This window comes from Mobula hypostoma, chromosome 2, assembly GCF_963921235.1.
Source record: "Mobula hypostoma chromosome 2, sMobHyp1.1, whole genome shotgun sequence".
Classification (NCBI taxonomy): Eukaryota; Metazoa; Chordata; class Chondrichthyes; order Myliobatiformes; family Myliobatidae; genus Mobula; species Mobula hypostoma.
The window spans coordinates 126,140,113-126,153,206 of NC_086098.1; the positions used below are offsets into that span (position 1 = coordinate 126,140,113).

The window sequence follows — 13,094 nt, forward strand, 5'->3', positions numbered from 1 at the left end:
ATGAAGAAAGGATACTGGAGGGGTGGGCCAGCACACAGAGTTGAATCAGATTGGCTACAATCTTATTAAATGGCAAAGCAGGCTTGAGGGGCCAAATGGTCTCTAGCTCCTGATTCATTGGCCATGGGTTCGATGAGCCATGGTCTCTTTTGTGTACTGCATTCCATGGTTCCATGGTTTAATTGGGAGAACACACACCTGTCCTCATTGACAGCTATGTTGGATTCTTGTAATTAAATCTAAGGTTCCTTTAGACGTCAGGAACAAAGCATAAAACTTGTTGCTTCATTATTGTTTTATTAAGAGTTGATAGACCAAAGAGAACAGAAACGGAACAGTGACAGGGAGCATCTAAAGATGATGCCTTGCATAAAGCAACTACTTTTATACCCAGAAGATCAGCAAATTCCATAGATGATGATAATCCAATTTAAAAATACTTAATTCAATACTGCAGTAAAAAGTTAACCAATAAGAAAATACAGCTGCTTAATGCAGAGCCTTCAGAGCTTTCCAGAATCATACTTTGTATAACCACTAGAGGCATGTTAAACTGTTGTACATACTGTAGTCACTAGGAATCTAGTAAACAGTTACTTGCATCTAAGTTATTATATAAAATACAAGCAGGTAATTAATTGTTAAATTGCAAAGAAAATGACAATTAAACAGTCAGATCCAACAACGTCCTCCTTTGATTCTAAATCACAGTTTTAGAATCATCACTTCTGAAAATTCAGAGGCGGAAAAAACTATTGATATCTATGTTTCTTATGAAATAATCAAAAAACTACTTAAAGCTACTCTTATAAAATCTCAAAGAGTATATATTCACTGAAGTATTTATAAGATCATGTCATGGTTAGGCAGATTAGTAGGCACACCAATGAGAGCTTGACCTATTCTATTCATGATCACCTTTAAACAAGTAAAAGTATATAAATTATGATAAGGCATATTAGAATGAATAATATGACTTGTAATATTGTGTAACCCCAGCATTTGAGATATGCAAGAATCCAATCAAATGAATCCCACCCATCAGATTGATGGATTTTAGCTGCTTATTTACAGATATGATCAGCCAAATTATTTATGTCTTCAGAATGGTCAGGTAAATAAGTACAACACTCCTTGCCTATAACGGCACATTTCTCCAAGGAGAATATCTAATGCCATATGATTCTGAAGAACCATCTAACACATGGCAACCGTTTCTGTTGTTACTTTTCCCAAGGCATCGGCAGTGTCATTGCTTACCCTTTCTAAGGCTGCAGCAACATTTTTAATTTTTCTTATACTCCCTGCAGTACCATAAAATGGGAATAAAACTGATGCAAAATTATCTCCTTCTGAAGTATCTTATTTACTTCCAGGCTTGGGAGGTAAAGGCAAGGTGTAAATATGCCTCATGGCAGGAAAAACATAACTTAAATAATAAGATCCTAATCAATTAAGTAGAAGAGAGGTGTCAGCTCCATTTCCACACTTAAGTCCATATTATTCTATGAACTTAGACCAAAAGACATAGGAAAAGAATCAGGCCATTTGGCCCCGTCTTGTCTGCTCTGCCATTCAATCATGGCTGATCTTTCTTTTCCCTCCTCAATGCCATTCCCCAGACTTTTCCCCATAACCTTTGATGCCATGTCTAATCAAGAGCATATCAAGCTCTGCCTTAAAAATAAATGGACACCCCTCTGTCCTGAGGCTGTGCCCTCTTGTCTGAGAATCCCCCACAATAGGAAAGATCCTATCCACATCTTCTTTGTCTAGGCCTTTCAACATTTGAAAGGTTTCAATGAGATTCCCCCTCATCATTCTTAATTCCAGTGAGTACAGACTCAGAGCCGTCAAACATTCCTTGTATGATAATCCTTTCATTTCCAGAATTATCTTTGTAAAGCACCCCTGAACCCTCTCCAATGCCAGCACATATTTTCTTGGATGAGAAGCCCAACTTTCAGCTTCTTGAGCACCTTCCCCTTTGTAATAGTAACTGCACTCACTTCTCTTCCCCCACACCCTTCACCTTCTGGCACACTGCTAGTGTCTTCCATAGTGAAGACCGATGCAAAATACTCATTTAATTCATCTGCCATCTCCTTGTCTTCTGTTATTTCTCCAGCCTCATTTTTAGCTGTCCTTATTTCACTCTCCTCTCTTTTATATTTTACTTATTTGAAAATACTTTTATTATCCACTTTGTGGTTGTTTGCTAGCTTGCTTTCATATCTCATCTTTTACCCCCTAATTCTTTTACTTGCTCTCTGTAGGGTTTTAAAAGCTTCCCAATCCTCTGTCTTCCCATTAATTTTTGCTTTGCTGTATGCCCTCCCTTTTGCTTTTACATTAGCTTTGATTTGCCTTGTCAGCCATGGGTGTACTGTTTTGCCATTTGAGTATTTCTTTGTTTTTGGAATATATCTATCCTGTAACTTCCTCATTTTTCCCCAGAAACTCACGCCATTGCTGCTCTGCTGTCATCCCTGCCAGCATCTCCTTCCAATTTACTTTGGCCAACTTCTCTCTCATACCACTGCAATTTTCTTTACTCTACTGAAATACTGCTACATCAGACTTTACTTTCTCCCTGTCAAATTTCAATGTGAACTCAATCACAATGTGATCACTGCCTCCTAAATGTTCTTTTACCTTAAGTTCCCTAATCACCTCTGTTTCATTACCTATCACCCAACCCAGTATAGCTGATCCCCTAGTAGGTTCAGCGACAAACTGCTCTAAAAATTCAACAAACTCACTCTCTTGAGATCCATTTCTAACCTGATTTTCCCAACAGACCTGCATGTTGAAATCTCCCATGACGATCAGAACCATGCCCTTTTGACACACCTTCTCTATTTCCTGTTGTACTTTGTGGTTCACCCCCAGCCACTGTTGGGAGGCCTGTATATGACTGCCATCAGGGTCCTTTTATCCTTGTAGTTTCTTAACTCAACCCACAAGGATTCAAAATCTTCTGATCCTATGTCACATCTGTTAATTTGATGCCATTCTTTATCAGCCAAGTCACTTGGCCTACCTTCCTATCCCTCCAATAAAATGTGTATCCTTAGACATTTTGCTCCCAACTACATCAATCCTTCAGCCACGATTCAATGATGGCCACAACATCATACCTGACTATCTGTAATAGTGCAACACTATCATCCCCCTTATTTCTTATAATCCATTCATTGAGATATAACACTTTGAGTACTGTATTTGCTACCCTTTTGGTTCTGCTTCCCAAACGCACCAATACTCACCCAGCTGGCTACAATTATGTCCTAATGTCTGCCTGCCCTTCCTGACAGTCTAACTGCACGCTATCTTTGCTTTTATACCATCTCTCCTATTCTGAGTCCTTTCACTCTGGTTCCTATCCCCCTGCCAAATTAACAAATCCGCCCGCCCCCCCCCCCACAACAGCTTTGACCATCCTGCCCGCGAGAATATTGGTTCTCCTCAGATTCGGGTGCAACCTGTTAACTTTTATGCTGGTCATACCTCCCCCAGAAGAGATCCCAATGATCCAAGAAACTGAAGCCCTGCCCTCTGCATCAGCTTCTCAGCCACATAGTAATTTGCCAAATCCTTCTGTTTCTACCCTTGCAGGCACATGGCACAGGCAGCAATTCAGAAATTACTACCCGGAAAGTCTTGCTTCTCAGCTTTCTACCTAGTTCTCAAAATTCTCTTTTCAGGATCTCTTTGCTTTTTCCTTCCTATGTCATTGGTACCAATATGTACCAAGGCATCAGGCTGCTCTCCCTCCCTCTCCAAAATGTTGTGGACATGATCTGAGACATCCTTGACCCTGGCACTTGAGAGGAAACATACAATCCGGGTGTCCCGTTCACATCTGTTCCCCTGTCTATTGAGCGCCCTATGACTACCGCTCCCCTCCTCTCCCTCTTTCCCTTCTGCACCACGGACATATACTCAATGCCAGTAGCCTGGTCTCCATGGCATTCCCCGGGGAGATCATCCCCCATAACAGTGTCTAAAGTGGTATACTTATTTTTGAGGGGAACGGCCACAGGAGTGTTCTGTGCTAACTGCCTATTCACATTTCCCTTTCTCCTGACAGTCACCCAGCTACTTGCCACCTGCAACTTTGGGGTTATTACTTCCTTGTAACTTTGATCAATTATTTCCTCACTTTCCTGTACAGGCCAAAGGTCGTCCAGCTGCTGCTCCAGATCCCCAACATGGTCTTCGAGGTGCTGCAGCTGGATGCACTTCACGTGAATGTACAAACGTTTGTAGTTCCCTGGGAGACTTTGGGTCTCCCAGGGCTCCAACAACTGGCATCAAGAACACACATCTAGCATCTAGCTAAAGCCTCTTTTGAGCCTACTCCCTCCACAGGCCTACACCCAACAATGGCCATCATGCTTGTCCTTTCTATACTTTTAAACAAGCATCACCGACCTGTGAGAAACCTCGTCGCTGTGGCCTGTCCCTGCTGCTGACTGGGCTGTTGGAATAAGTCTGAACACCCGCAACGCTCTCCTTTCAAACAAGCATCACCGACCTGTGAGAAACCTTGTCACTGTGGCCTGCTCCTGCTGCTAATTGGGCCGTCAGAACCTAGACTGTTTCTTATTACTTGTCAGGGGCCTTGTAGAATTGTTATGTCTTCCTGATAGTCAATAATATAATTACGAATCATCTCAACTGGCACATTATGAGGAACGAAAATTAACAGAAATATAACAACAAATCATAGAACAAAATTCAAAATATTCAGTAACTATCAACCTGCTTGAAGTCTTCTTGCTGGTCAGTGATTTGCTCACTGTAACCCAGCAGCATAAGTACTATGGCAGAGGTTACTAGCACATTAACCAGAATGATTTTTGTCCTTGCCAGATATTACTTCAGCTTGCTTGCAGTGGCTGGCATGTATCCACTTACTTTTCCCTTCTACTTTCATCGCTGTTGGTAATTAGCAGCACTTGATAAGGACCTTCCCATCCAACTCCCAGTGAAAGGAAAATCCTGCCTGACAAACCTACTGCAATTTTTTGAGGAAATTACTAACTGGGTAGACAAAGGAGATGCAGCAGGTGTGCAGTACTTGGATTTTCAGAAGGCCTTTTACAAGGTGCCACATATGAGTCTGCTTAGCAAGATAAGAGCCCATGAAATTACAGGGAAGTTTCTAGCATGGTTGGAGCTTTGGCTGATCAGCAGAAAACAGAGAATGGGAATAAAGGGATCCTATTCTGGCTAGCTGCCGGTTACCAGTGGAGTTCCACAGGGGTTGGTGTTGGGACTGCTGCTTTTTATGAGGTATGTCGATGGCTTGGACGATGGGATTAATGGATTTGTGGCTAAATTTGCCAATGATACAAAGATAGGTGGAGGAGCGGGTAGTGTTGAGGAAACAGAGAGACTGCAGAGAAACTTAGATAGTTCAGGGGAATGGGGAAAGAAGTTGCAAATGAAGTACAATGTTGGAAAAGTGTATAGTCATGCACTTTGGTGGAAGAAATAAATGGGCAGACTATTGTTTAGATGGGGAGAGAATTCAAAATGCAGAGATGCAAAGGGACTTGGGAGTCCTTGTGCAGGATACCCTAAAGGTTAACCTCCAGGTTGAGGGTAGTGAAGAAGGCAAATGCAATGTTGGCATTCATTTCTAGAGGTATAGAATTTGAGAGCAGGGAATGTGATGTTGAGGCTCTATAAGGCACTCGTGAGACCACACTTGGAGTATTGTGTGCAGTTTTGGGCTCCTTATTTTAGAAAGGATATACTGACTTTAGAGAGGGTTTAGAGAAGATTCACAAGAATGATTCCAGAGTTACCATATGAGGAACGTCTGGCAGCTCTTGTGCTGTATTGCCTGGAGTTCAGGAGAATGAAGGGGGGATCTCAGTGAAACATTCTGAATGTTAAAAGGCCTGAACAGAATAGATATAGCGAAGTTATTTCCCATTTCCCATAGTAGGAGATTCTAGGACAAGACGGCATGACTTCAGGATTGAAGGGCGTCCATTTAGAACAGAGATGCGGAAAAATTACTGTCGTCAGAAGGTGGTAAATCTGTGGAATTTGTTGCCACGAGCAGCTATGGAGGCCAAGTCATTGGGTGCATTTAAGACAGAGACAGATAGGCTCTTGATTAGCCAGGGCATCAAAGGGTATGGGGAGAAGGGTATGGGGAGTAGGAATGACTGGAAGATTTGGATCAGCCCATGATTGAATGGCAGAGCAGGCTCAATGGGCTGAATGGCCTACTTCTGATCCTATATCTTATGGTCTTATGGTCTCAAGGACCCCTATGCAGTTTCTTAATCAGAACCTTTATGCGAGGAATTAGAAAGTGTCCTCCTTCAGTTTTGTCTTTGCAAGTGGCAGAAACCTGTTGAGAAGCAGACTAGACAACCTGGGATAATTTCACATAGTAGTTAACCGAACTGTCTGCCACAATGTGTACAGTTTATAGGGCTCTCTGAGATCATGGGTTCTCATCAGTGACGTAGGGCGCCCTGTTACTATCTCAAATGGACGTTTTATTTTTCTTGTTTGGGTTGCTCTGATGTGATATAAGACCCTAGGAAGAGCCGTAGGCCATGGTATGCCTTCCTCACGATACTTAGCCAATCATTGTTTGAAGATGTAATTCATTCGTTCGACTTATCCTGATGATTCTGGGCGATGTGGACAACGGAAAAACCATTCAATGTTCATCAGTCAACATAATTCCTGACAAGTACTCCCGGTGGTCAGGGTCAATGTAATGTGGCAATCTCCATCCAGGAATATAGTCATTGATCAGAGCTTTTGCTGTGTGCCTGGCAGTGGCTTTCCCTGTTGAACTAGCTTCCACCCATCTTGAAAATTTGTCCACTATTGCCAGCACATCTGAGTGACCTTGACACTTTGGTAAAGAAATGCAGTCCACTGGTAAAAGTAAAAACGTACCAGGTAGGGCAGGAGCACTTAATTATGGTAGCTTTTCCACTGCTCCAGGGTTCATTTTCTGGCATGTCATGCAACATTCAAACATTTGTCGAGTTTATGTCCACCATCATTGGGAGAATCTGTCTATAATATTTTGCACTGCAATGTGTCCTAGGAAGTGTATTTGCTGTGCTAGATAAGGAAGCAGTGTAGTTGAGCTACAAGTCTATGACTAGTGCCATAGCTCCATACTCCTTTGGCATTTAACAACCCACCATTCTCCATTCAAGACCACTTTTCCTGGTTAAAGCATTGACCTTGCATCTCTCAGATATCTTATAAGTTTATCTGTGATACAGAGTTCAACTTTGTTTCCATAATTCCAGTTGTCAGGTTCACTGTATTTGTTCTCGGTGGTACTTCTATCTTTTTTGTTCCTCCCCATGCTGCCTCTTGCAATTACATCTGCAAATGCATTTCCATTGCTTCTCATTGTTGTCATTTTAGTGTGGTATTCCCATTTTAATACAACAACTTCTGATGGCAATTGTGTAACATCCATAAGTTGTTGTATCCGTTGGCTATTCTTCACTGGAGTTCCTACAGCCAAAAGAAATCTTCTTTGTTTCCAAAGTCATGAACAATCAAAGCTTTCAGTTCTGCCTGTTGCACAGAAGTGTCAGGAACCGTGCTTCTTGATGCCAGCATTTCAGTTTCAGAAACAACTGCCTACCCCTGCCATCCGAAATCCTCCCTCGGTCAGTAAGGAACCATCCGTATACAGAATCATATCTTTAGCAGGGTAATAACCAACAGGACGCTGTTGGTCTCTATGTCCTTGAATTAAAGGTGCCATCATGTGTTTCTCATTAATATACAGGGTAAATTATTTACCTGTATCAGGAATTCATAATGCCGGTGCAGTACACAATGTCACTTTAAAGTTTGAAACACTTTCAGTTGCTTTTCATTAAGAGCCATAGGATTGTCTGAGCTTTACTGTCCTTCAGCAGGTTGTTCAGTGGTTGAGCAATATATGATGGATCTGCTACTAGCTTGTCCATACTTTGATTAACAATGGTTTTACCTTCAATCCTGTGTGTCTTCACATTCCTGGCCTTTATTAGAGCACTGTCATTCTCACTTGAGTTGCAAGTGACCACTGTAGATTCCATGTCATGTCTATCCTGTAATTCTAGTGTCACTAGCTGGAGCGCCTACTTGCGGTCGGTTGCAACTGCGTTTTCTTACATTTCTTCAGTTTGCTTTGAAACTTTGTCCATTGCACATCGATTGAACTATGTTGTTCTTCCACTCGCCTGGTTAATACAAAAATTTGCTCTTTAGAACTTCCGCTGTCTCCATCATGCTGTTTTTGTACAAGATTTTAGTCGCCATATTATCTCTTTCAGTCGCTCACATATTCGATCAAACTGACCATACCGTCTTATCTCTAAATCAGTTGCAGCCATTTTCTGGTACTTAATACATGCTTACTTGTTCTTAAAAAAACTTAACATTGTTGGTAATTTTTCATCCAGACTTTTTCATTCATTTTATCAAACAGAGATGTTTTATTCAGGTAAGAGTCCCTAGTGAGTTTCACAACTTTGGCCATTGTTTTGATTTGATCTTAAATCGTACATACTTTTATCACTTTCACCAAGATCTCAAAATATTAACAAATTGTAACCAAATAGCAAATAGATTGCTCCAGCTACCGAGTAGATTGCAACCACATGGGTTGGTTCAACAAGCAAATAGATTGTGACCAATTAGATTACAACCAAATAGATTATACAACAACTATTTTCACCAGGTACCCAAATAGATTGTAACTATATAGGTTAGGACCAAAGAGATTGTATAACCACCATACTCAGCAGGTACCATAAATAGATCACTGTGTGACCAAAATAGATTGTAATCGAATAGGTAAGGACCAAATGGATGGCCACCAATATTTTCACAGCTGTTTCTCTTTTAAATAGCAATGTGACAGTCCTCAATCCTGATTTTGAAGCCATAACTTATTTTTTTCCTCAGACAACAGAGAAACAGAGTCCGTTCTTACCCCTTTTGTTGCGTGCTAAAAATTCCCTCCTTTGGCTTTGAGTATAATGAATTTTAAACTCTGGAATATTCTGCTGACTATGCCAAAACTGATGTATTCCGGTGTTTAAGTCCAAGCTTCTTTTAGAAGTCAGGAACAAGGCATAAAACATTTTGCTTCATGATTGTTTTATTAAGAGTTGATAGAACAAAGAGAACAGAAACAGAACAGTGACAGGGAGTCTTACTACTTGAAGACAAAACAATCTGAAGATGACTCCTAGCTATTTTATGTCCAAAATGAAAGAAAATTCCATAGATAAAAATAATTCAATTTAAAAATACTTATTCAATACTGCAGTAAAAAGATAACTAATGAGAAAATACTGACCATTTAATGAAGAGCTTTCCAGAATTATACTTTGTATAACCACCAAAGGCATATTAAATTGGTATGCATAATATAGTCAAAAGGGATCATAGTAAATAGTTACATGCGTATAAGTAATTATATACAATACAAGGAGATAATGAGTTGTTAAACTGCAAAGAAAATAACATTTGAATAGTCAGATCCAACAGGTCAGAGGGGGAAATTCCTGGGCTTCAACATCTTGAAGGATCTATCCCGGGCCCAACATATTGATGCAGTCACTAATAGGCACACCAGTGGCTCCATTCCATTAGGAGCTTGAAGAGATGTGATATATCATCAAACACTCTAACAAGTTTCTATGGATGTGCATTCTGACTGGTTGCATTACTGCCTGGTATGGAGGCTCCAGTGCACTGGATCTCAAGGGGCTGCAGGGGCTCTATTCTCAGCCAGCTCCATCACAGGCACAACCCACCCTATCACTAAGGACCCTTGCCTTTGGAGCCAGGCTTTCTTCTCTTTGTTGCCATCAGGGAGGAAATACAAGAACCTGAAGATCCACTCTCTATGACTCAGAAACAGCTTCCTCCCCTCCAGCATCAGATTTCTGAACATTCTATGAAACTTCATTATTCCTTTTTTTTTGCACTCCTTAGTTTTACAATCTATATAATTTTGTCTTTGCACATGTACTGCTGCCTCAGACCAACAAATGTCACAACGTAAACTGTAAGATAATAAACTTGACTCTGATTTAATTTCCAATGTATCATGTGAGAAGTAACTGACCCTTTGATCTTTATGCCAGGCAGCATCGCTGGAAGAAGAGAGGACTGGCGATTATTCCAACCATGTTTGGAATAAGCTTCAGTGTTACGTTTTTGAATCAGGTACAAAAGGAGTGAGATTGGGGGGAATCGATAATGGGAGTGGTATGGGGTATGAGGAGTTGCAGTAGATGAGGTAGGAATAGGCCAGCAGCTAGTGTTGCAATACCATGTGATTTATTAAAATAACAAATTGAAGCTATCATTAAAGAAAAAAATACCATCCCGGCAAATCCAGGGCAAAAATCAAAAGGGACCACTTTTCAACATAATTGTATAAGGGCTAAGAGTGTTGTAAAAGCGAGCCTGAAGGCTTTGTGTGTCAATGCAAAGAGCATTCATAACAAGGTGGATGAATTAAAAGTGCAGATTGTTATTAATGAATATGATATAGTTGGGATCACAGAGACATGGCTCCAGGGTGATCAAGGATGGGAGCTCAACATTCAGGGATATTCAATATTCAGGAGAGATAGACATGAAAGAAAAGGAGGTGGGGTAGCATTGCTGGTTAGAGAGGAGATTAACGCAATAGAAAGGAAGGACATTAGCCGGGAGGATGTGGAATTGATATGGGTAGAGCTGCATAACACTAAGGGGCAGAAAACGCTGGTGGGAGTTGTGTACAGGCCACCTAACAGTAGTAGTGAAGTCGGAGATGGTATTAAACAGGAAATTAGAAATGTGTGCAATAAAGGAAAAGCAGTTATAATGGGTGACTTCAATCTACGTATAGATTGGGTGAACCAAATTGGTAAGGGTGCTGAGGAAGAAGATTTCTTGGAATGTATGCGGGATAGTTTTTTGAACCAACATGTCGAGGAACCAACTGGAGAGCAAGCTATTCTAGACTGGGTTTTGAGCAATGAGGAAGGGTTAATTAGCAATCTTGTCATGAGAGGCCCCTTGGGTAACAGTGACCATAATATGGTGGAATTCTTCATTAAGGTGGAGAGTGACGTAGTTAATTCAGAAACAAAGGTTCTGAACTTAAAGAAGGGTAACTTTGAAGGTATGAGACGTGAATTAGCTAAGATAGACTGGCAAATGACACGTAAAGGGTTGACGGTGGATATGCAATGGCAAGCATTTAAAGATCGCATGGATAAACTACAACAATTGTTCATCCCAGTTTGGCAAAAGAATAAATCAGGGAAGGTAGCGCACCCGTGGCTGACAAGGGAAATTAGGGATAGTATCAATTCCAAAGAAGAAGCATACAAATTAGCCAGAAAAAGTGGCTCACCTGAGGACTGGGAGAAACTCGGAGTCCAGAAGAGGAGGACAAAGGGCTTAATTAGGAAAGGGAAAAAAGATTATGAGAGAAAACTGGCAGGGAACATAAAAACTGACTGTAAAAGCTTTTATAGATATGTGAAAAGAAAAAGATTGGTTAAGACAAATGTAGGTCCCCTACAGACAGAAACAGGTGAATTGATTATGGGGAGCAAGGACATGGCAGACCAATTGAATAACTACTTTGGTTCTGTCTTCACTAAGGAGGACATAAATAATCTTCCAGAAATAATAGGGGACAGAGGGTCCAGTGAGATGGAGGAACTGAGCGAAATACATGTTAGTAGGGAAGTGGTGTTAGGTAAATTGAAGGGATTAAAGGCAGATAAATCCCCAGGGCCAGATGGTCTGCATCCCAGAGTGCTTAAGGAAGTAGTCCAAGAAATAGTGGATGCATTAGTGATAATTTTTCAAAACTCTTTAGGTTCTGGACTAGTTCCTGAGGATTGGAGGGTGGCTAAGGTAACCCCACTTTTTAAAAAAGGAGGAAGAGAGAAACCGGGGAATTATAGACCGGTTAGCCTATCATCGGTGGTGGGGAAAATGCTAGAGTCAGTTATCAAAGATGTGATAACAGCACATTTGGAAAGCGGTGAAATCATCGGACAAAGTCAGCATGGATTTGTGAAAGGAAAATCATGTCTGACGAATCTCATAGAATTTTTTGAGGATGTAACTAGTAGAGTGGATAGGGGAGAACCAGTGGATGTGGTATATTTGGATTTTCAAAAGGCTTTTGACAAGGTCCCACACAGGAGATTAGGGTGCAAACCTAAAGCACACGGTTTTGGGGGTAAGGTATTGATGTGGATAGAGAATTGGTTGGCAGACAGGAAGCAAAGAGTGTGAATAAATGAGACCTTTTCAGATTGGCAGCAGTGACTAGTGGGGTACCGCAAGGCTCAGTGCTGGGACCCCAGTTGTTTACAATATATATTAATGACTTAGATGAGGGAATTAAATGCAGCATCTCCAAATTTGAGGATGACACGAAGCTGGGCGGTAGTGTTAGCTGTGAGGAGGATGCTAAGAGGATGCAGGGTGACTTGGATAGGTTAGGTGAGTGGGCAAATTCATGGCAGATGCAATTTAATGTGGATAAATGTGAGGTTATCCACTTTGGTGGCAAAAACAGGAAAACAGATTATTATCTGAATGGTGGCCGATTAGGAAAAGGGGAGGTGCAATGAGACCTGGGTGTCATTATACACCAGTCATTGGAAGTGGGCATGCAGGTACAGCAGGCGGTGAAAAAGGCGAATGGTATGCTGGCATTCATAGCAAGAGGATTCGAGTACAGGAGCAGGGAAGTACTACTGCAGTTGTACAAGGCCTTGGTGAGACCATACGTGGAGTATTGTGTGCAGTTTTGGTCCCCTAATCTGAGGAAAGACATTCTTGCCATAGAGGGAGTACAAAGAAGGTTCACCAGATTGATTCCTGGGAGGCAGGACTTTCATATGAAGAAAGATTGGATTGACTAGGCTTATACGCGTTGGAATTTAGAAGATTGAGGGGGGATCTTATTGAAACGTATAAAATCCTAAAGGGATTAGACAGGCTAGATGCAGGAAGATTGTTTCCGATGTTGGGGAAGTCCAGAACGAGGGGTCACAGTTTGAGGA

The 13,094-nt window shown here is 41.2% G+C and overlaps 1 protein-coding gene across 5 annotated transcripts in view; it reads left to right on the plus strand.

Moving 5' to 3' along the window:
• Window positions 1–13,094, plus strand: part of xdh (xanthine dehydrogenase) — a 106,321-nt gene that overhangs the window by 65,681 nt on the left and 27,546 nt on the right. For all 5 annotated transcript variants that reach the window (XM_063040630.1, XM_063040629.1, XM_063040627.1 and 2 more), the window contains one exon: window positions 10,155–10,236. In XM_063040630.1, the coding sequence (XP_062896700.1) occupies window positions 10,155–10,236 (82 nt within the window). The remainder of the gene's footprint in view (window positions 1–10,154; window positions 10,237–13,094) is intronic.